The following is a 23,702-nucleotide window of genomic DNA, read 5'->3' as shown; positions in this document are numbered from 1 at the left end:
TTATTGTTATTGTTATTCTAATTATTATTCAAAAATTAATTATTAATAGTAATTATTGTTAATTATTATTATTATTAACATTTTAACTAAAAAATTAATAAATAAATTAATTATAATACTTTTTATTCTTGTTAATAATAATAATAATTTATTTAATAATTATTATATTTTTTAATTAAAAGTAAGATATTTTAGGAATTTAAAATTATAGGAAATAAATTAGTATTCTAAAAGTTTCATTAAAATAAAACAGAGTATAAAAAGCTCAATAAAATTTTACAATATAAATTTTTTTATATATTTATAAATAAATTATAAATAATATAGAATATAAAAAACTGAATGATATTTTGTGGGTCAGCCATAAGTTATGTTAAATGTAACTTTTTAAATGTAACTTAGGCGGACCCTTATCGTATTAGATCAGTTGGAATTTTTGACCCATTTCACTCCAGACATATAATAAATAGTGCCCACCAAAAAAATAATAATATCAAAAGTAAAAGCGTAATGAGCATTTATAAATGGACCCCGTTACACAAAGGCAGCTAATTCGAACTCCAATTTATGACCAAAATTAAAAGCTAAACAACTGGCGAACAGTAATAAATCTGCAACTCAAACTGTTGCTGCTGCTGCTTTACTGGTAATTTTGTATGCACGTTACAATTGGTATTAATGCGTAGTACCTAAACGAAATCACCCACGTGCTTCACAACCAAGCGCCTGCATTATACAGATAAAGCAGGGAGAGGAGCAAAGCAACCTAAGTGCCCACGTATCTAGGGTAATATCCATGGGCATTTCTGTAACTACACAAACTCCATACAGCCAATCGTCCAGTTCACCTCTGCGACAAAGAGCGGCACACCCAGCCAGCCGGCTTCCCTATTTCCATGGAGGCACATAGCATGGATATATAATTTGTGAAATGACTGACCAAAATCACACCCCCCCAAGACAAAAGAGAAGAAGCACATACAGAATGAGACTGAAAATAGTAGTGGCATACTTTGAACAAAAAATGTTCTTAAATCTTCAAGCATAATTAAAGATCCTAAGCAGTAGATCTGCAGTTACATTCTAACAAATAGACAGCCCCTTAGAATTTAACCACAAGTTATTAAAAGTCTTGAATTAATTTATCTTCCAGATCCTCTATTGACCATCTCATTGTACCTGATAATGGAATCCATCCTCTGCAACTTCAGCTGCTGCTTGAACTTGTGGATAAAGTCATCAGCTTTGGCATCAACACCCTCATCATCAACCTGGGCCACCTTAGCATTTCCAAATTCTTTCACAGTAGCTGGCCTGCGAGCCTCAACTTCCACAATATCTTCCTCTCTGAAATGGTTAAAAGCAGATTTAGAGCTAGCAGATTTCTTCATTTTCTTTGGAAGCTTCTTGAGAATCTCTCCTGATGCTGGCTTGGTGTCAGATTTGGTCCTGGCCACGCTGTTGCTTCCCTTAAGCTGGCTGTAAATCTCATCAAATGTCTGTTCTTGATCTTGGAAATGATCTTCTTCTTCTCCTTTTGGCCCTCCTTCTTCTTCTTCTTCTTCTTCTTCTCCTCCTCCTTTTGGTCCTTCTTCTTCATATTCTTGTTCAGGTTCCAGGTGGTTATGCCCTTGGTCTTGTTCTTGTTGACGGGCTTGATTTGGTGGGTAATGAGTATGTGCTGCTTCTTGGCTTTTGTCCAAAGTAGTGGATTCTTGTGAGAAATAGTTGTAAAGATTGATGGACTTGAATTTTTGCAACATTGAAGGGGATCTACCCCATAGAGGCGGTTGGTGCTGATACTGAGGCTCTTCTTGTTGTTGTTCCTGTTCCTGTTCCTGGTTGAAATGATGAGAAGTGAAATGTGTGTTTTGAGCAAAGTTGGTGTTGGGTTCAGGGGATCTGTAGTTGTAAAAGTTGATAGATTTGAGCCTCTGCAACACAGATGGAGTTCTAACAAGCTGTGGGTGACGGTAAGGCTCTTGATGCTGCTGCTGCTGTTGTTGGTCGTTGCCCTTTTGTGTGGCTAAGCTTGAAGTGATGGCAATGGTTCCAATCATGATATTAAGGAAAACAAAAAGAACAGTGGGAGTGAACCAGCTGTTCATTGAAGCCCAGATTGAAGGTATAAATGATACAGATTCTTCAAACATTATGTGATTTTCCTTTTTTTCCTTTTTTTTTCCTTCCTTCTTTTTCTTTTTTTGGTTGATGAGAGAAAGAGTGGAGAGATTGGGGGATGTGAAATTGCTCTATGAGGAGGGCTCAGAAGAAGGAGGGTTTGGGTGGATATTTTGGCTGGTCAATTATGTGAAAATTTTCATTTTCCAGAATCTCGAGAGACACGTGTACTCACATGACGGGCCAGTGGGAAATTGACAAAACCCAAGTGGTGAGTGTGCGTTAATGTGAGGTTGTAGTTGCAAGCTGCAGCGGCGAAATTTTAAAATATATTGAAGGTAATACATTAGTGATATAATAAAGTAAATAATATTACATTATATTATTCATTTATTTTTAAAAAATTAACATATAAATAATAATTATTTAATTGCATTATCTCCAGCTTTTATAAATAAATAAATAATTTTGAGCCTATAAAGAATATGATTGGGAGTTTCGGACACATTACGAACCACCCTGCTCACTCTCAACGACACCGTTTCCATGCTTTCTTTAATTTCCCTTTTTTTTTTTAAATTATTTATTAATTTCCTTCAGATTCTGAGTACCGTTGTCGGTTTCCAAGGGCATCCTTGCTTTAGGCGTTTTGCTGATGACTCGATGATGTATATAATATATACAACGTATTAAATTATTAATAATAGCTGCCATACCAGTCAGGTTTTTTGGTTTCGTTTTTTTTTTTTTTTAAATATTTAAATAGATACTAATAAATTTATATCTCTTTATCTTAATAAACATCTTGCACGATGGATACGTTCCGCATCTCATGAGATAATAAATACATTGAGAAATGAATTGTAACTTTCACAACCAGTGGCAGAAAAATGTGCTGAATCTATTGCGAGACGAGGCCCTCCATTCTCCAGACAGACTTATCATTAAGGTCTGAGCTATAAAGATTGCTAGGGCCCAAGCCATATGGCAACGTTTATAATGATTATTGAGCGATTATTTGTCAAAGTGTTTTCACAAATTATTTGATTTTTCTAGCGTCGTCATTACTCAATACTAATTTCTATCACGAACCAACATTGAAGATATTTTGAGTAGAGTTTGACGAATTAGACTTAAGGTTTGTTTGGGATTGATGTTGGACAGTTGTAATTTAAAAATTATAGTACTAAAGTGTTCGGAAATCACTAGCTGCTGTAACTTGAAAATTAAATTGATTTGATTTTACACTTATATAATGAAAAAATTATTATATCTTTATGAATTTTGTCAAAATTATTATTTAAAAATTATTTTTACTAAATAATATTAACTTTATCTCATAGTTATAGTCTTTTTTTTTTTTAAGAACAGTTATAATTTAAAAGTTACAATATCTTAATCCCAAATTGCTCCTTAGATGGTCATTATTATATCACATCATCTGACAAATACCATAAAAGTTAGTTAAACAATATGATATCACACTGTATTACACAGTATCACAAATATAGTAAATACAATACGTTATTTATTTATTTACTTATTTTAGCATTTAGCTCAAACTAATTCTCATCAATGTGAGAGAAAACAATTTACTATTACGTGACTTGTGCTTTAAAAGCTCATCTAAATTCGAGACTTCAAATGGGCCTCTTTGGTTGAATTCTTTTAAAGATCCATAAATGGGCCTGGTGTCATGTTGTGTGAGTTCATTCGTGCCGAGGCGGGCCTGATGTTATTGGAGTCACGCAGTGGTTGTGAATGTGCATCTGAAAAAACCTGAGAAGCAAACAGAGAGAAACCATGGGATTTCCTCCTATGCCCTTGTCTTTATCACAACGTATCAAACATTTTTTAAACAAGTAAAAATGATTTCATGTTCTTTCTCACCAACCGTGATCATTAAAAAGGAATATAATTTATAAATGTGGACATTCGCACCATGTGAGTGGCATACGGCATCGCCCTATGTAGAAAAGGACAAGTCCCATTTTGGGTTTTAATTCGAGAAGCTGTGTGTAATAATGTCATCATCCAATCGATGACGATTAGTTAACGAATGAAATTTTAGTTCATTAAAATTTGATGGGGGGGGGCATGGTTGTCGTACACATATGTGGTTGTACGTCGTCGATGTATCTATCTAATTGGTTTGAAGCAATCTTTCATTATCGTTTTAGTTTTAGAATAAAATTTTGAGGGGGCAAAAAAAATAAAAAATAAAAATAAATAAATAAACACTATCCTTTTTGTGATTATGAAAATATTGAAAATGACATTGCCCTCGCAATTGGTGATCTCAAAATCAAAAGTCAAAAGGTGTAATAGATATCAGAATACATCTCTTTTGAAAAAAATTCAGGTAAAGTAATTTTCTACGCGACTTGTAAGACTGGCGCCCAGCATTCCTGTTTTTTGACTATGATTCTTTGACAATAACTTATCACCAGTAATTCAAGCGTCGGCGGCACCTGGCTGTAACACAAATTAGGGCAATTACGTAATGGCGCAGAAAAAATTATAGATGTAATTCTTCAAGTCCCGATTATTGCAAGATAATTTTGTAAATCAACTGTTCAAAACCGATATTTAATCTCTTTTTTTTTCTAACAAATTTCACGTATTCTGACATAATATATGAATTTGAAGCAAAAAGAAAATGATTAAATAAAATTTATAAAACAAATAATATACAAATTCCTCAAAGAAGTAATAAGCATAGTGGATAATTTTAATTCTAGCTATATGAGATACACAACTATGGGTAATGTAATTCTAAATTAAGGAGGTCTGACCCATATTATTTATTTATTTTAGAAATTTGACACATATGACATTAATAATGATGCAACATTATCATGCATGTATGTGTGTGTCTATATATAACGATGATATAGATATCATGGCTCTTTCACAGTATCATTCTTTCGAAAAATTTGGTCCTCCCAATTGATGAATATCGTGATGGATTTTCTATATAAATCCATCCACATAATATACTATGAATTTGTCCATATCTCATAGTACCCAAAAACAAACCAAAACAAAGCATAATCACCACGTGTTTTAAGGATTTGAGAGAAATAACACACACTCCAGATCAGAGGATATGAATGGAGAAAATAAACAAACAAAAGGGCAAAAAAAAAAAAAATGAAAAAGAAAGAAAAGAAACAAAGTAACAAGTTTGATAAAATTTACAGTAAGAGCTTTTGCATACGTAATGATTTTCTAAATGCGCGTGCGGACGTAATTAACTTTACTTACACACGAAACTTAATACGATCATCCATTGGCTCGTGCATTATCCTTAAAATCAAAACTCTTCTTAATTAATAAAATATACGATGATATTTGTCTATCATGTGCCCATCGACGCCAGCATGAACAAAAATAATAATAATAATAATAATAATAATAAAGAAATACAGAGTTAAAATGAGTTTTGCCCAAAAAAGTGTCGACACTCTCGCGTTCATTCTGTAGCAAAAAGCCGCAGCGAAATTTCTCAAACTGCGTCCCCCGCGCCTTCTTTCGTCAAACTATGTCGACACTCTTTGCTTATGTCTTTGCCTTTTTATGTTTCTTCGCCCGGCTTCGGAATCCGCATCAGCCATTTTCATTTTCATTTCATTTTCATTTCATTTTCGGACGCCAATACCATTGCGTTTGTCTACGACGGGGCCCGATTCCTTCTCGTGCTTGCTGATTAAACCCCATCACCATCTTCCATACTAATTATTAAAAAAAAAAAAAAAAGCTTTTCAGAATCTCGTTTCTCTTGCCATGTCATTCATCGAGGTGAGTTCGATTCGCTCTTCGGGATCCTAACCGCTGGTTCTGTTTTTTTTTTTTTTTCTAAATTTAAATATCATTTGTTCGTAATACGCCGTCGTTTTTTCTTTGGTTTCTCAGGATCTCTGGGGATTGCGTTTTTTTGATCATTTTAGATCAAAGACGAAAGCTTTTTCCGGTAATTTTGTCAACTCTTCGACTGCAATTGCTTTGTAATGTTACAACCCCTAAGAATCTTTTTTTTTTTTTTCTTTGAAAGGTTCCTTTTTGCATGCGGTTTCTGATTCGATGATGAAGTCGAGCTGCGAGTCCTCGGACCGCGAAGACTGCCGTGACGACGCGGCGGCCTTTAATCTCAAATTCGTCGCCATAGCCTCCATCCTCATTTCCGGAATCGTCGGCGTCGCCATTCCGTTAATTGGGAAGCACCGCCGGTTCTTAAAAACCGACGGCAGTCTGTTCGTCGCTACTAAAGCGTTTGCGGCCGGTGTCATTTTGGCTACGGGTTTTGTTCACATGTTATCTGGAGGATCCGAGGCGTTGGATAACCCGTGTTTGCCCGAATTCCCGTGGTCCAAGTTCCCGTTCCCTGGGTTTTTCGCCATGGTGGCTTCGCTTCTGACGCTGCTTCTGGACTTCGTGGGGACACAATATTACGAGAGGAAACAGGGCCTGACCCGGGCTACCGAGGAGCAGGGTCGGGTCCGGTCAGTGGATGAGGACTCGGATTCGGGTATTGTCCCGGTTCTGGAAATTAAGGACCGGAACGTGAAGGTCTTCGGTGAGGAGGAAGGTGGAGGCATGCACATTGTGGGGATGCATGCACACGCGGCTCACCATAGACATAATCATCCTCATGGGCAACACGCATGTGAGGGGCACGTGAAGGAGGCTGGCCATGAACACGGGCAGGGGCTCGGGCATGGGCATTCTCACGGGTTTAGTGATGGGGATGAGGAAAGCGGGGTTCGGCACGTCGTCGTTTCCCAGGTACTTCCGACGTACTTTATTTTCCACTGATTTAACTTTTGTTTGTCTTGATGCGTTTTAACTCTTTGCTTATAGCGTCTAATTGGTGTTGCTTTGGAGTCTGTAACTATATTTAAAGAGTCTGATTATGGCACATAGGTACGAAGGGAGACCTATTATCTTTTTATTTATCTATATTTTCTTTTCTTGTTGGGTATTGAAGTGATATGGGTGGGGCGGGTCAGTCCATGTCTCCATGACTTTGCTTTGGTAGTTTGGCTGTGATTTGTGGAAACAATAATACTAGACTTGGCAAGTAAATTTTTAACAATTTTATTCAAGTGAAATTTCATTCATAAAATGATGGTAAAGTTTTGTTCAATTATTTATTTAAATCATTGTTTAACGAATGTCACATCACCAAAAATTGATTGAAAAGAATTGGACTATTCTTGCCAAAACGGGAATTGATGGATATTGTGATCATCAAATTTGTGCAAGGTAGAGTGATATTGGCAGTGCAATATTTGTATTAGAGACATTACATTTTTATGCCTTATTGCAAATTTATAACATGGTGGAAGATTACAAGCAATGTTGTTGCACTGGTATATAAAACTAATTGATATTTGTTTCCCATTAGGATTAAGTGTTTGCTTTTGTTTGAAATTCTATTGCTAAGAAAGCGAGTAGCGAAAATGTGGGATGCCCGTGACTTAAATGTGGTTAAAGATGAGATGGAGTTTGTCCTAATTGGAAATCTGTTGTTATGTTTGCAGGTTTTGGAACTTGGAATTGTTTCACACTCGATTATCATTGGGATATCGCTTGGAGTTTCACACAGTCCATGTACAATAAGACCCTTGATAGCAGCGTTATCCTTCCATCAATTCTTTGAAGGATTTGCACTTGGAGGTTGCATCTCGCAAGCTCAATTCAAGACCCAATCAGCCACGTTAATGGCATGTTTTTTCGCCTTAACAACTCCAGTAGGGATCAGCATCGGTACTGCAGCTGCTTCAGTTTACAACCCAAACAGCCCAGGTGCTCTGATTGTTGAAGGAATCTTAGATTCAATGTCAGCCGGCATTCTGGTGTACATGGCTTTAGTGGATCTAATTGCAGCAGATTTTCTCAGTAAAAGGATGAGCTGCAATTTTAGGCTTCAAGTAGTGTCTTATTTGATGCTGTTTCTTGGAGCTGGATTGATGTCTTTGCTTGCAATCTGGGCTTGACAAACTATTAGACTATGTCTTTTGGTTATTTATCTCCTCCCCCACCTTTAATTTTTTCTATTGTTTTCAGAGCAACATGAAGAGAAATTTGTTCAATTCTTTCATAAAATTGCTTTAGTAGGGGAAGCATAGGTGCAAGGAGAGAAGCAAGAAATTGTATCCTTAGATTGTGATAATGTATCATTAGGTATGAAAATTTACTCTCTTAATACAGATTGTAGCTGATGAGCAAATTAATAAAGTCAAAAAGTTCTTTAGTGAATCAAATATCTATATATAAAGTCATGTTAATGAAAGCAGCTTTACTTCTCTTACCAAGTGGAGGTGGACTAGCAAGAAGCAAAACAGAAAATTCGTTGCTTGGCATGTGATTTGCACGTGGTTCACCAAATCCCAAAGCGCAAGAACCAAGCGATATTATCTGTGTCCAGGGTTGGGGGGTTGTCTTGTAACATTTTGTGTTAGTGTGGAATAGGAATGGCAATCCATCGGGTCGGGGTCGGGGTCGGGCTTGGCAGCCCGATCTTAAGAAAAGCTCTATCATTTGTGTTTCGGCCCAACCCGATCATAAATTTATTTTTGTACTATTTTATCAATATCTTTTAATTTTATAACTACATCTTAATTTTATTTATGTTACTTTACAATTTTTGTTCTCTTTTTAATTACAATACCATGAATATAAAATAAAAGAAACAATTTTTTTGACTTAAAATAATTCACAACACAACATGCAAAATATACAATATAATTAATTACAAAATAATTTACAAAACAACCAAATTAATAGGAATGATTTTTTACAATTTAATTCCACAATCCAATATTAAAAATACACAATGTAATTTAATTTAAAACACATGATTCAATTCTACAATTATTTATTCCACACACAATTCAATTTCACAAGGATCACAACCATTTTATTTTATTTTTTTAATATAGGGTTGAGTCGGGTTGGGTCGACTTAAGTCCGATCCTGACCGAAAATTTAATTAGGCCTAAAAAGTTTGGCCCGAGCCCGACCTGAAATTCAAAAAATTAGTATCAAATTAATCAAGATTAAAAATTAGGGTCAGATCAAATTGTCACCCCTAGTGTGGAAGAAATATTGCAAAAAAATTGTGAACATAAAAAAAATCCGTAAGATGGTTGGTGGCATTTATACGAAAAAAAAAAAAAAAAGACAACCAGATGAGAACCCATTTTTTAATTTTAATTTTTCATTTATTCGCATCATTTTCAATGCCCTGCTTTTGCGCCGAAATTGATCAATTCGAAGTAAAGTTGTTCATATACAGTAGGGCCGGTTCGGTATTGATGCATGGTTCCTATTTTTATTTTTACTTCTATAATTTAAGTGCATGTTCGGTGGAATAAATTTTAAAAATAAATTGTAAAAACACGCAAAACAAACTCCAGTTGATAGTAATACTAATAACAAGCAAAACACTTTGGTATACAGATTTTCGCCGTTCTTCCAAACCAATTATGAAATAAATTAAGAAACAAAATATATATATATACCTAAAGACTGGTGTCAGAATTCCTGCAAGAGCTTTCAGGAAAGGAGGTTGAAGCTCCATCGAAGAAAGCTCCGAGCCCTCCGGCCGTCAAGGCCTTTCTTAATGATAGGGTCTAGAAGGTGGAGTACGTGTTGTCGAACCAGAGATGATAGCAGTTGGTGGAGGATGGACCCTCTCCTCTGTTGGTGGATGTAATGGACCCTCTGGAATCTCACGCGTGCGGAATAGCACTTTTTTCTGTACACGAAATTTTTTTTTTTTTTCTGGTCATCTACTCTTTCTTCTCTCTCCCTCACCTGAAAATCTTATCTCAAGCTCGCAACTCATCTCTCTCCCTTTCCAGGTTATACATACACGATATTGATTCCTCTTATTATTATTATTCTTATTCTTATTTTTTTTAATAAATTGAACTTGTTCTTTTCTTCAAGGTCATTATCGGAGCGGATAAATTATTAGTGGCAATAGAATTGAAAATTGAAGGTGTTTGATTTTTTTACCTTCACACGTATTTGTGGTTTATGGAGAACTTGTCACTATCATTGATCTCGAATTCAGAGGGGTGAATACTTGGAAAAGACATTTCGAAACTCAAGTTAGTGTTTAATCAATATTAAAAAAAGAAAAAAAAATGGAGAAGTGATTTTCTCTCTCTAAGTATAAACAATACTTTTGGAGGACCAATACATATTTTCTCTTAGAGATGAGTCTCTATTTATAGATGATGAGTGATGTTGATTTATAGTTTTGCTTTGAACCCTCAATCTAACGACATGGGTCAACCATAATTTCTATACAAGTGGAGGTGAATTTGATCTAAGGAATTATTCCACCCATGTGTATTTCCTTACTCATATGACTTTTAGGCGTGATTTCCTTAAACTAATGGATTGCAGAACTAATTCCTCATTCTTGCCATTTTTATAAGCTCCAGGATAAATTTTTCCTTAAGTGTCGTTAGACCAAATTATGAAAGGCTCAAAACTCACGAAAAATATAAATGCAATAAAAAGCAATCAAAGCTCATTCTTTATAAAGAATGAATTGACCTAGGTCCATTCTAAGTAAATGCCCAAGGGGTGGTTCTCTGACAAAATGTAAATGAGTGTATTTACGAAGAGAGACCTAGATTCATTCTTTATGAAGAATGACCTAAGTCCATTTTCTATAAAAAAAATGATCTAGATCCATTCTAAGTAAATGTCCAAAGGGTCGTTCTTCGACAAAATGTAAATGAGTGTTTCTACAAAGAGAGACTTAGGTCCACTATTTATGAAGAAGGACTTAGGTCTATTATAAGTAAAACGCCCAAAGGGCGAGTTTTCGACAAAACGGCTAAGACATTTTTCTACAGAGAGCGACTTAGGTCTACTCTTTATAAAGAATGACCTAGGTTTATTTTAAGTAAAATACCCAAAGAGTGAGTTTTCGACAAAGCGCCAAAGACATGTTTCTACAAAAAGTGACCTAAGTCCATTCTTTATAAGGAATGACCTATGTCCATATTTTTACAAATAATGGCTTTAGATATTCAGCCACTACTTGAAATACCACAAAACCAATCCTCTTTATGGGGAACCAACATAAGAGTCGAAATGCTCGACGCTTATGAAGGCCAAGAGCTCGAAATCAAGACAATTGTTCAAAGAAGACTTGTCATGAACAAGCTTGACACATAATGTCACGTGTCTTTATGCATGAGTTTTGCATACACTTGTCACTAAGACAATGCCATGTGTCATGATGGTACCTCCACCTCATGGATCAAATTGCCTATATAAAGATTAAGACTTCCCATTTGACGGTAAGAGAAAAAAGGGTAAGGAAATGTTGTCCTTCTCTCTCTACAATCAAATTTAAAAAGCTAACTTGAGTATCGGAAGATTATTGTCGGCAACCCTGGCATCCTTTGATAATTGTTGCTTTTTGTAGAACAATTAACAACAAGGAGATATGTAATTTGAGACACTCGGCTCAAGGAAAAAAAATAAGCCACAGAACTCGATTTAAAAGAAAGTTCGAAACACAAATCAATCGATGTATATTGAGCAAAAATTTACATCAATAAGTGTTATTCTCTTAAAATAACTTGGGTGTTATTTCCCTATAATAGTTTTTATTATTTAATATGAACACGTGATATGATTAGATATCTTTTAGAACATGACACCTACAAAAATTAACGATGATTATACGTAGTGGAATTGGAAATGATTGTGCTTGAATGAAATATATACTTGTCATTGTGAAAATGATTGTGGAAGAAATACGTTGCGTTTTAGTTTTTGGTGCTTGTTTTAGCCATCAATTGGAGAGAAATGATTGAGTAGAAGGGTTAGGAAAACGAGCGAGAAAGAAGTTTCATTTCTCTGGTGACAGTTGGGAGTCAGGTTCTATTGATACTGCTGTTGCCCGAATTGGTTGGTTTGCTATTGGACTGAAGGAGAAGCAGAATTAGGCGTTTGGACCTTCATAATGCTTTTTACTTCCTTGATCTCCAAGTGTCTCAAAATATCATTTTTGTTTTATTTTAAGAAAATGAGAATTGAAATACAACATCAAACACGCCTTTAATTTGTTGAATACAGCTGGTTTCTATTGTGGCTTCGAGTTGCAAGCATGCTAGAAAGGCATGGAAGTTATCTCAAGCCCCCTTCAGTTTCGGCTATATGAATTTTCTTATACTTTTCCAGTCTCCCCAATTTTAGAGCATCAGTTGTGATATAAGAATCCAGACACTGTATGTAATTTTTTTTTAATAAATGAATATTAATTATTCAAAATATATATATGGTCTGATAAGTGGTGCATAAAATTGTAACTAATGAAGTTGGCCTGGGTGGACTCTAATTTCTCATTGGATTTGGATTATAAAATTGTAACTGATGAAATTGGCCTGGGTGGACTCTAATTTCTCTTGGGATTTGGATTATAGAATAACTTCAATAAATTAATAATGGTGGACCATATAAAATCTATTAACTAAAGGTGACACTAATTAATCAATAAATTAATAATCTATTCATTTATACAGTGTATAACAATTCAATGAACATGAATAGAATTTAAAATTTATTTTATTTTGTTTATCTAAACAATTGAATATAAATTAATATACAAGATATAATTTTAATTGACAAAAAAATAATTTGATTGTACTTATTTTTGTTGCAATTCGAGAATTCAACCTCTGAGCTCCTATATACAATAAGAAAAATTATAAATGAGATATTAGATTGAAATTTCAAGAAAAAAAGTAACAATTGAGTCATATTTTATTTAATAAAATATCATAATCACGAAATTTTTACAAGGATTTTACAAAAATGTTATCTTATTAATTTATCAAAATTATTAATTTAGCGTCTTAGCCTAAGTTGTGATTGTAAAAAATTATTATATAATTGAAATGATTAATTTATATGTGCACTTGATTTTTTTTCCTCTTTCAAATAGAAGGAAATGACTTGAAGTGTGAAGTTTAGGTTTGAATGAAAAAAAATATTTTGACTTTTATCTTAATGGCAAAATATTTAAATGAATTTCTAATATTCTCTCTCATTAATACTCCTATTAAATATATTTATTTCATATTATATAAATTATCATTTTCTTTTTTATTTATTTATCAGCTTCCATTTTCTTTGTTCAATTCATATTCAACTATCAATTTTATTTTTTATTTTTTAACATGAATGAGAATGTTAAACATGATAAGACTTTAGGTGAATGTTTTTTATAATAGGTCAATATCTTTGCATTTATAATTATTATTTTTATAATAAATTTTGAATACTATTTATTCAGATAATTAAACAATTCTTGGCCGACTTACATAATTAACAAGTGAAAAATCACATTTTATACTAAAAATAACGTTATGTATTATATATTAATGTTAAAAAATACATGTGTTGAATATATTTTTTTATTTTTTTGTATTTTGTTAATGTACACATTATCAGTTTTTTAAAAATAAATATAAGTATTCACAATATCTATAAAGGTATATATGTCAAAATATTAGGGGTGGCAACCTAAGTCAGAATTTATTTATTTGATTCAATTCGATGTGAATTAACTTGGTTTGGTTTGAAAAGTTTGAACCATTTAATAAATGGGTGAATTTGATTAGATTCGTTAATTAAATGAATTGAATCTAGGTTTGAGGGTATTGATTCGTTTATTTGTTTAATAAATGAGTCATAAATTAATCAAACACAATCGATTCATTTAATTAAATTACTTATGTATCATTAATATGTATGATTTTTTTTTTAAATTTGAAGGTTAATATAGTGATTATGAATGATAATAAATTTGTTTTTTGTAGGATACCAAATTGATGGTTTTTTACATTTTATTTTATTTTTCTTTATTAATTATATTTTTGTAAATGAGTTCATATTCAGTTCGATTTGTTATGAATTCATTATATAAGATAAACAAATAGTAAACTAATCCAAATCCAAATTCAATTCATTTTTTAATTTCACTAAATTAATTCGAATCCAGATATTTCAATTAATTTAATAAATGAATCGAATCGAATCCACAAAATTTTGACCAATTCGTCCACTATTCGATTCAAATTCGATTTGTTTATTCGTTTTGATTTCCCTACAAAATCATCTTTTATTTTTTTTAAAAAAATAACTTAACACTTATATTAAAAAATTTTAAAAATTTCATTCATATATATATTTGAATATATTCAAAATTTAGAAAAAAAAAACACTATTTTAATAATTAAGAAAAAGGGACAAACATCCAATGCTCAAAATCGACCAAGAGTACTGATGTTTGGCCTGGGTCAAACCCCGAAAATAAACTAAATGGCGTCGTTTTGTTTTGTTTTGTTTGGTTTTTTGCTTCTCCAAAATGTTGCCATTTCACTTACCATTTCCAAAACGACGTCATCTTTAACTATCGCGAATGGCTGGATTCGCGATTCCTTTCTTTGTTTCTTCCTTACCGAAAAAACTATCGAGAATGAAGAACAAGACCAACAGCAGCTAAGTTTCGGCTGCGAAATTTGTCCTTGAAAGCTGAGTTTAAAGGCACTACACGCTTATTGATTTGTGTTTCTTCTAGTTAGGGTCCTTCTCATTCATACTTCTTTGTCTAATGTTTATTAGTACGAGAAAGCTGTTTGTGAAAAGAGGAGTCACCACTCTTCTTTTCTCTCATTTTTTCGTTAGTTTTAGCAGACATATTCGATTGCCTCAATCTATATTAGAGAGAACATCAAAAGTTAGCTGTGGTGGCTTATGCTCTGGACTGGTATTATCTGAATTAGGGCCGGCTTTACAGTATTAGGGGCCTTAGGCGAACTTTTTTTTTTTTATGAGGCCTCTTTTTATTTAGTAATTTCAATACTCAATAAAACAATAAATAACTGAAAATCCATTTAAGTTTTTATTCTTGAATTTCAACAAATAATCAAGAAGATTATAAAAATTTTCAAAAACAAAATCTAAAATTTACCATTAGAAATTATACAAAAAGAAGAAAATGAATAAATGAGAATAATACTATTTTCAAATAGAATATTTAGAATAGTAACACATAAAAAGTTGAAATCATGAATTGATGGTTAGATAATGGTTATGGACTTTGTATTTCAAGTAACTATTTTTTTCTTTTTCTTTTTCTTTTTTGAATGAACTAATGCATGTAATAATCTTCATTGTAGAGAAGAGAACAAGAAATTTTTCATCTATAATTTTCTAGATTATAAGATTGTTAGTAGAAATTAAAAGAAATACTCAAAGTCAAAGATTTTAATGTTGAATAATTGAGCTTTTTTAAGAAGTTGAAAAGATAAAAAATTTACTTATTTTTATTAGAAAAACTAATAATAAATAAATTAATGGTTAGACAATATTATTAATTATATCCCTTTAACAATAAGATAACCAATTATAGGTTTTTATATAAAATAATAATTATTATTAATTATATGATAATTATTAATTAGAGATATGTCTAATAGACTTTTCTACCACACATATAATTTTTTTAAAAGATTTTATTAACTAAAAAATTATTACTAATACTAAAAAATTAAGGCCTTTTTAAAATTTAGGGCCTTAGGCGACTGCCTTGTTCACCTATATATAAAGTCACTCATGATCTGAATGCAAGTCGAATCCAGTATTACATCCTGCAAAGAAACTTTCTACAATTTAAAGGACTGGATCTATTTGTGTCGGAGGAATCGTATATGCTGTACAGAGGTGTATAAAAATCACAGTCTGTGAGTTGGTGTAAACACATCGTATAATCGTATATGCTCAGGCTGTGAACTTTGACGCTTCGTGAGTTCAATTTCGCAAACAAGTTTCGGCTACCAGCGTTGACGGTGACCGTGGTTGTGAGTCCGTCGTGGTGGATCCCGAATGACTGGACCTCGGTCAGGGAAGGAAAGTAACGACAATGACCGTGGCTGTGAGTCGGTCGTGGTGGATCCCAAATGACTGGACCTCAGTCAAGGAAGGAAAGTAACGATTTTTTTTGGTAAGGAATCCCAGGTGAAACGAATTCTTCAGCCAGGAAAGTAATGAATTCTTCTATCTGTCTCAGGTGAAACGAAAATACAAAGAGGAAGACATTTACGGTGAGTGAAATATTAAAAAAAATAAACAAAACAACGTCATTTATGCTGCGTTTACTTTTTGGATTAGAGTGGGAATTATGAGGAGTGGGAATCCTTGGATTAGGAGTGTGGAGTGGGAGTGGGAGTAGGGTGTTTACTTAGACTAAATGAAAGTATAGATTGTCAATCAGAATCCTAATTATTTGTTTACTTTATCTTGGATTGAGAGTAAATTATTTTAAATTACAATTTTATCCTTATGTATAGAATTATAATTTGTAATTAAAAAATTAATAAAAAATATTTGGAAAATAAAATAAATATTTTATTATATTTCTAAATTAATAATAATTACTAATATTCTTAATTATGTAAATCATAATTTTTTTATTAATTTTAATTTAAATTATGTGAATAAAAATTATTAATAATAGCAACACAAATGAAATATTATTATTGATAATATAGTACAAAATTAATATTTTTTTAGAATAAAATATTTATTATTATTAATTAAATAAATAATTAATATTTATTAAAATTAATGTTTAATATTATTAATTTAAATATAATATTTATTTATTTTTATTTTATTAAATTTAATAAAATAAATATGATATAATTATTATTTTTAATAAATATGATATTATTTATTTTATTAAATATTATTTATTTATTTTATTATAAAGATAAAATGGAAAGAGAGGGGAGTGGATTCTCACTCCTACCTCCCCATGGGAGTGGGAATCCCACTCCCCACTCTAAAATTAAGTAGGACCCATAAATTTTCACTCCCACTCTCTCCTTTTTTAAGATAAGTAAACACCAAAATGAGAAGAATCCACACTCCACACTCCCACTCCAAAAAATAAACACTACCTTACTTTATTTTTAGTTTATTTTCAGAGTTTGAGCGGGGCAAACATCATTTTCCATCGACCAGAGGTTGTCTTAATATGATATGTATTTTTTTAATTTAAAACAACATGAATTGTCTTTAAGAACTGAAAATGGTATTAAAAGAGGGAGCTTCAGCCTCGCGGTGTCAATATTCACCCAGGAGCGTCCCTTCCGAGAAACTCTACTTCCCATTTCCGAACCAGTGGTATAGAGCTAGAAGAAGCAACGACAGATCCTTTCGCCAATCCAATTTCCCCAACATTTTCCCTGTCTCAACTCACAATCACCGAAATGCCACTCTTCTCCCACCGCCACAACTCCTCAGCTCTTCCCACCTCCACCACCACAAACTCATCCTACTCAGCCAAAGATCAAAAGCTTCATAAGCTTAATTCTAAAATATCCCTGCCCATTCTCCTCTTTTCACTCCTCTCCATCTTCTTCGGCCTCGCTGGCATAATCTTTGCCGTCAACGCCGTCCGCCGCCCCAGTCCCCTACCTGTCTACCGTTGCGGTAGATCCGAAGACACTTTCCGTGCATTCTACTCTTTATCCGACTCTGGAAAACTCCGCGATAATGGAGCTCTCCTTGATCGCCCCAAGCTTCTCGGGTTTGTCGGAATTCAAACCGGCTTCGGTTCAGCTGATCGCCGGGCCGCTCTTCGCAGCACGTGGTTCCCTTCTGACCCGGATAGACTCTTAAGGTATAAATGCTTCATTTATTTTATCAAAGATTTTTGGGGGGGGGGGGAGGGTGGTTTAATAACTGAAAGAACATGCTGGTTTAATTTGTCGTATATTTTATAGATTAGAGCAAGCTACCGGGATAGCATTTCGGTTTGTAATTGGGAAATCCAAAGATGCAAAGAAGACGGCACAGCTTGAGAAAGAGATTGATAAGTACAGAGATTTTATGCTCATAGATGTTCAGGAAGAATATTTAAAGCTTCCTTATAAAACGTAAGAGGTGAAGTTCTCTTTGTTATTTTGATCCAAAAAAAAAAAAAGGTGGCTTGTTTGGTAATTTGGTTTCTTCATTTTTGCTATTGTTAGGTTGGCTTATTTTAAAGCAGCTTTCCTGCATTTTGAAGCAGATTATTACGTCAAAGCTGATGATGACATTTATTTGCGCCCTGGTATCTGAAATAATTAAGATAGGCATCATGCATTCTGTGACTCTTATAAATGCGTTGTGACATTATAAATTTATTTTCTTTCAACTTCTTCAGATCGTCTTGCAACTCTTCTTGCCAAGGAACGTAGCAATCCGCTGACTTACATTGGTTGTATGAAGAAAGGACATGTGATCACTGACCCTAAAATGAAGTGGTATATGGGTTTTGCTTATTAAAACTGTTATCTTTCAGATATCTTATATTTTTTCATATGTTTCTTCATTTTTTTAATTATTTTATTAGTTGATTTATAATTTTGAAAATTTCAGGTATGAAAAATCAGGGCACCTTATTGGAAATGAATACTTCTTGCATGCTTATGGTCCTATATATGTTCTGTCTGCAAATGTGGTGGCTTCACTAGCTGCTGCAAGAAATAACAGGTGCATTTGGATAAAGTTTTCATTGGTCTTCATACATTCACATTTGCTTATCTTCTTTTACCTATTAGTTTAAGATTGTACTGAAAAATGACTGAAAATATCCATTAGAACCAACGAAAAGTTAAAATTTCATGTGTCCAGATGAAATTTATTTTATATTTTTTCCCTGTTTATGATGCTGGGATCAAAAGTTCTCATTGCATACATTTTGAGATTTTTTTCCCCTTGAAAATGTTAATTTGACTTGCTCTGCTATTTATGTAACAATGCCTTGTCTGTTCTCTTTCAGTTTTATTTTGTAATCTTTCTTCCTTCTATGCTTTTGTTAATAGATATGTTCTGCTTTTCAGTTTGAGAATGTTCAGCACTGAGGATGTAACTATCGGGTCATGGATGCTTGCTATGAACGTCCACCACGAAGATAACAGAGCAATATGTGATCCTAGATGTACTTCCACATCTATAGCAGTGTGGGATATTCCAAAGTGCTCAGGTAACACAATTTTTGTAACTTGCCCTGCGGTAACTATGTTTCTTATTATCACATGCCCTGCTGTAATTGTATTTCTTACTTTCTCAAAGAACTATCTTGATATGTGATTTTGATACATAAAAAATTAAGATTTGAAAATCCCGCTTTCTGTTTAAGTTCTGATGATCATGTATTCGTTACACATGAAATATGAAGGTTCCTCTTAAAAGTAGTGAGATTGATGGACCGCCAATTGTTAGGGTTCTGTAGGTTTGTTATGATTTTGTATTACATTGAGTTGATGAGATGGTGCGAAGTAAGCTATTGAATACAGGATTTTTGCACATAACAAGTCATGGTAATGTTATAAATTTTACACGTACCTTAGGAATATGACGAGGTAGGATGGCTGTCCCAAGGATATCAAGGTCGATAACCACACTACCTATAACACTCTCTGTACAAGACCCTCTATCCTATTTAGATCTTTCTCCTTATTTGACTGCCATTATATTAAGGATGATGATTATGAGGAAGGAGCCCATTCGGTAGAGCGATGGATCCTCTAGATGCTAGAAAGGTTGCTGGCATCCATGGGGAGCGCTTCTCCATGATTGATTGTTGTTCAATTCCACCAAAATCTTGACCCCGCTGTATGGAGCCACAGCCCTGGCTCTTGAAATCTAGCATCCAATAATCCAAGTGCCTTAGAATGCTGGGGACATGGGGACATGTGGACCCATCAATATGCTGCATGTGTTGTCTAAACTTTTTAGTGGTCAGTTGCTGGGTCCACTACTGGACATCGAATCTTCAGATGCTGATGACAACTTCGCTGCAAGATTCCCAAACATTTGTTGTGGGCTTTAATACAATGAAACACATCTTCAGCAATAAGAGATTTCGTTTACTTTTTACCAACTTTTGTCTGGCATTTTTATCTCGTATAGCCGGGATAGCTTTTTCGGTAAGCTGTTCCTTCTTCATTATTTTTATCTTTCTTTTTAAGTTGATGGATTAGAGGAGCTTGAGATTCATGGGGCCTAAAAACAGATTTGATGCCTGGTGATTATGCATATTTTCACATTTTCTATTATATTACGTTTTTAGCTGATGGTTTAGAAGGAGTTTGAAGCACACTGGACAATGCATTATGCTACAGTGATGACCCCTGAAATCTTGCATATTCATCTTAATTGCAAGTCCTCTGCCACTTTATTTTTTCTCTCTCTCATCTCCAAAACATTCATTGATGCTCATAGTGCTTCTGCTGATTAACCTTGCTTCCATTGAAAGTTCTTTCTGAGTAAGCAATGCTACGGGGAATAGTAAAAGAGTTACTTTCTTGCTTTAATCAAAACTTCTCAAGCCCAATTTCTGGTGGCACAGCCTCCACACATCCACCGACGAAGGCCACAAGCCTAGAACCTTCTTTGATCCTTCTGAATCCTCTATGATGACTGAATTGGATTTAAAATTCTTTAATTAAGAGTTTAAGAAGAGAGTGTACAGGAATTTAATTATTCTGCAAAGTTAACTTTTGAATCCTCCCTAATGACTGAAGTATCATTATATTTCAGGTTTATGCAATCCAGCCTTCAGAATGAAGGAGCTTCACAACATCAGTATGTGTTCCAAGAGTCCTACATTGCCACCAGATGATAGATAATTTTTAACTGAAACCTTGCATGCCACTTGCTAGGCCAGATGAGATGAATTTCTTAAGGCTACATCCAGAATGGTCCCTGTTGATGCTTGTTGTAGAAGCAATGTCCTCCACTAAAAGCATTCCATTCCAATACTTTACTGCTGCACCTGTTGCTATCTTAAAGAATGACTCTTGCTTGAATAGTGTCAGATTACATTTTTATGGTACAGAAGCTATCAACGCATTTGCAGAAGGTACTGCTGACGCTGGCCAATGTAAGTGTACAGAAAATGCATTTGGAGAGGTTTATAGGGGTTACTGCTCATTTGTAGTATTCTGATATATAATAAATTTAATAGTATTGATAATGAGTCTATTGCATAATATTTTCAAAATGTAAAAACGCATTGAGAACAATTATAAATGTATTAGCAAGTTTTTTAGATATTCAAGGTTTTAGTTTTTACATTGTACTATTATCTAATATAGCTCCCTGTAAATTATTTCTCTGGATGCACCACTGATGCTAGATGTTGGAAAACTGTCAGTCACTCACATTAAGTTTACCATGTTAGCAAAAATAACATCAAATTTTGAATGTATTCAATTTTCTACTCTAAGCTTGCAATTTGTATCAATCGTCTACCAAAATCATTGGTCGATTTTGTTTTGAAACAAAAAAGTTTGTTGGGTTTTGATAGTTTTACTTTTTACTATTCTTTTTATTTGATTTTATTATTTATGATGCAAAATAAAAATCCCTTGAATTCAAGAGTGAAATAGTAATTGTACTCAGATTTTATTAAATATTCTAATGGTATTAATATTTTGAGGGGCACGTGAAGGAGGCTGGCCATGGACACGGACAGAGGCTTGGGCATTCTCACGGGTTTAGTGATGGGGATGAGGAAAGTGGGGTTTGGCACGTCGTTGTTTCCCAAGTACTTTAGACGTACTTTATTTTCCACAATTTTAACTTGGGAGTCCCTATGTTATAATTAATGTAACATACACACTCAATAACAACCACATAAATAATAAGCCCACATAATTTATGTAGTTATTGTTGAGTTTGTATGTTACATTAATTGTTACATAACATTTACCTTTTAACTTTTGTTTGTCTTGATGCATTTTAACTCTTTGCTTATAGCCTCGAATTGTGTTGCTTTGGACTCTGTAACTATACAAAGAGTCTGAATATGACACGTAGGTACGAAGGGAGACCTATTATCTTTTTTATTTGTCTATCTTTTCTTTTCTCGTTAGATATTGAAGTGCTATGGGTGGGGCCGGTCAGTCCATGTCTCCATGACTTTGCTTTGGTAGTTTGGCTGTGATTTGTGGAAACAATAATACTAGACTTGGCAAGTAAATTTTTAACAATTTTATTCAAGTGAAATTTCATTCATAAAATGATGGTAAAGTTTTGTTCAATTATAACAGGTATATACGACTAATTGATATTTGTTTCCCATTAGCATTAAGTGTTTGCTTTTGTTTGAAATTCTATTTCTAAGAAAGTGAGCAGCGAAAATGTGAGATGCTCGTGACTTAAATGTGGTTAAAGATGAGATGGAATTTGTCCTAATTGGAAATCTGTTGTTATGTTTGCAGGTTTTGGAACTTGGAATTGTTTCACACTCGATTATCATTGGGATATCGCTTGGAGTTTCACATAGTCCATGTACAATAAGACCCTTGATAGCAGCGTTATCCTTCCATCAATTCTTTGAAGGATTTGCGCTTGGAGGTTGCATCTGGCAAGCTCAATTCAATACCCAATCAGCCACGTTAATGGCATGTTTTTTTCGCCTTAACAACTCCAGTAGGGATCAGCATCGGTACTGCAGTTGCTTCAGTTTACAACCCAAACAGCCCAGGTGCTCTGATTGTTGAAGGAATCTTAGATTCAATATCAGCCGGCATTCTGGTGTACATGGCTTTAGTGGATCTAATTGCGGCAGATTTTCTCAGTAAAAGGATGAGCTGCAATTTTAGGCTTCAAGTAGTGTCTTATTTGATGCTGTTTCTTGGAGCTGGATTGATGTCTTTGCTTGCAATCTGGGCTTGACAAACTATTAGACTATTGTCTTTTGGTTATTCATCTCCTTCCCCCACCTCTAATTTTTTTTTGTAGTTTTCAGAGCAACATGAAGAGAAATTTGTTCAATTCTTTCACAAAATTGCTTTAGTAGGGGAAGCATAGGTGCAAGGAGAGAAGCAAGAAATTGTATCCTTAGATTATGATAATGTATAATTAGATATGAAAATTTACTCTCTTAATACAGATTGTTGCTGATGAGCAAAGTATTAAAGTTAAAAAGTTCTTTAGTGAATCAAATATCTATATATAAAGTCATGTTAATGAAAGCAGCTTTACTTCTCTTACCAAGTGGAGGTGGACTAGCAAGAAGCAAAACATCCACATTCTCACAGCTTTTTGTTCATCAGCGAAAGCAGTAGGAAGATACACATTTTGTTGGTGAAAAATAAGTTAAGCTCTGCTATTCTGGATTAGAACTAAGAAGAGGTTACTTTCATATGCGTAGTATGTGCAATTTGAGTTCCTGCTTGTTTAGATCTGCAACAAATCAAATGGGTAATGGAACATCTCCTTCTTCCTTTTTCTCTGAAGTGAGGAAAGGTAGAATGGTAGCTACATGAGGCCTTCATGGCCTTGAGTATCACTCATAAGGAGTGCTAGGTGATTCTTTTGTCTTCTTCTTCCTTTTGTCCTATCTCAAAGGGGTGGGTGAAGCTTTCAATTGCTCTTTTGCTTTTTGAAAATCCTCCTCGAAAGGTCAGGAGGGGTTGGTGGGGGTTTTCAAAGCAAAATCCAAAATACTACAATAAATATCGTGGGCTAGTGGCTTGGAG

At 33.8% G+C, this 23,702-nt stretch overlaps 3 protein-coding genes and 1 long non-coding RNA gene across 13 annotated transcripts; 2 read left to right on the top strand and 2 right to left on the bottom strand.

The window, feature by feature from the left end:
- Positions 1-493: 493 nt before the first annotated feature.
- On the bottom strand, positions 494-2,285 carry LOC102625532 (pathogen-associated molecular patterns-induced protein A70). Of its 2 annotated transcripts, XM_052443284.1 has the most exons (2): positions 1,180-2,285; positions 494-888 (listed from the first exon to the last, which is right to left on the bottom strand). In XM_052443284.1, exons 1-2 carry the CDS (start codon positions 2,151-2,153, stop codon positions 813-815), a joined length of 1,050 nt encoding a protein of 349 aa, XP_052299244.1. In that variant the 5' UTR covers positions 2,154-2,285; the 3' UTR covers positions 494-812. The 2 variants fall into 2 exon arrangements, with proteins under 2 accessions (XP_052299244.1, XP_024953497.1); XM_025097729.2 differs by having other exon boundaries at positions 494-2,283.
- A 3,300-nt stretch (positions 2,286-5,585) lies between these two features.
- On the top strand, positions 5,586-23,124 carry LOC102625806 (zinc transporter 4, chloroplastic). 2 transcript variants are annotated; one of them, XM_052442282.1, is made up of 4 exons: positions 5,586-5,922; positions 6,037-6,094; positions 6,176-6,906; positions 22,440-23,124. In XM_052442282.1, the coding sequence occupies exons 1-4, from the start codon at positions 5,908-5,910 to the stop codon at positions 22,719-22,721; spliced, it is 1,086 nt and encodes a 361-aa protein (XP_052298242.1). In that variant the 5' UTR covers positions 5,586-5,907; the 3' UTR covers positions 22,722-23,124. The 2 variants fall into 2 exon arrangements, with proteins under 2 accessions (XP_052298242.1, XP_006475924.1); XM_006475861.4 differs by lacking the exon at positions 22,440-23,124 and adding an exon at positions 7,665-8,387 and having other exon boundaries at positions 5,606-5,922.
- On the bottom strand, positions 8,887-10,397 carry LOC102626098 (uncharacterized). Its single transcript, XR_370419.4, has 2 exons — positions 9,648-10,397; positions 8,887-9,146 (listed from the first exon to the last, which is right to left on the bottom strand). It is a non-coding gene; the product is annotated as an uncharacterized LOC102626098 (long non-coding RNA).
- On the top strand, positions 17,170-22,588 carry LOC102607538 (probable beta-1,3-galactosyltransferase 12). 8 transcript variants are annotated; one of them, XM_052442309.1, is made up of 10 exons: positions 17,170-17,848; positions 17,952-18,104; positions 18,198-18,280; positions 18,374-18,473; positions 18,589-18,702; positions 19,053-19,195; positions 20,755-20,799; positions 20,877-21,097; positions 21,668-21,763; positions 22,440-22,587. In XM_052442309.1, exons 1-8 carry the CDS (start codon positions 17,436-17,438, stop codon positions 20,888-20,890), a joined length of 1,065 nt encoding a protein of 354 aa, XP_052298269.1. In that variant the 5' UTR covers positions 17,170-17,435; the 3' UTR covers positions 20,891-21,097; positions 21,668-21,763; positions 22,440-22,587. The 8 variants fall into 8 exon arrangements, with proteins under 8 accessions (XP_052298269.1, XP_052298270.1, XP_052298253.1 ...); XM_052442310.1 differs by adding an exon at positions 19,563-20,141 and having other exon boundaries at positions 20,755-21,097; XM_052442293.1 differs by adding an exon at positions 21,976-22,035 and having other exon boundaries at positions 17,174-17,848; positions 20,755-21,097; positions 22,440-22,588.
- Positions 23,125-23,702: the final 578 nt, after the last annotated feature.

This window comes from Citrus sinensis, chromosome 1 (assembly GCF_022201045.2).
Source record: "Citrus sinensis cultivar Valencia sweet orange chromosome 1, DVS_A1.0, whole genome shotgun sequence".
Lineage (NCBI taxonomy): Eukaryota > Viridiplantae > Streptophyta > Magnoliopsida > Sapindales > Rutaceae > Citrus > Citrus sinensis.
Note: the sequence above shows the minus strand (reverse complement) of the source record. Positions and strands in the feature narration are given on the sequence as shown.

What these genes read in the sequence shown, in the direction of transcription:
- LOC102625532 (XM_052443284.1), bottom strand. Translation starts at nt 2,153, where the DNA reads ATGTTTGAAGAATCTGTATCATTTATACCTTCAATCTGGGCTTCAATG. An exon ending in AGGATGGATTCCATTATCAG is followed by an intron (nt 889 to 1,179) that starts GTACAATGAGAT and finishes CCATGGAAATAG; the next exon opens with GGAAGCCGGCTGGCTGGGTG.
- LOC102625806 (XM_006475861.4), top strand. An exon ending in AAAGACGAAAGCTTTTTCCG is followed by an intron (nt 6,095 to 6,175) that starts GTAATTTTGTCA and finishes TTTCTTTGAAAG; the next exon opens with GTTCCTTTTTGCATGCGGTT. An exon ending in GGCACGTCGTCGTTTCCCAG is followed by an intron (nt 6,907 to 7,664) that starts GTACTTCCGACG and finishes TTATGTTTGCAG; the next exon opens with GTTTTGGAACTTGGAATTGT.
- LOC102607538 (XM_052442301.1), top strand. Translation starts at nt 17,436, where the DNA reads ATGCCACTCTTCTCCCACCGCCACAACTCCTCAGCTCTTCCCACCTCC. An exon ending in TGACATTTATTTGCGCCCTG is followed by an intron (nt 18,281 to 18,373) that starts GTATCTGAAATA and finishes CAACTTCTTCAG; the next exon opens with ATCGTCTTGCAACTCTTCTT. An exon ending in ACTGACCCTAAAATGAAGTG is followed by an intron (nt 18,474 to 18,588) that starts GTATATGGGTTT and finishes TGAAAATTTCAG; the next exon opens with GTATGAAAAATCAGGGCACC.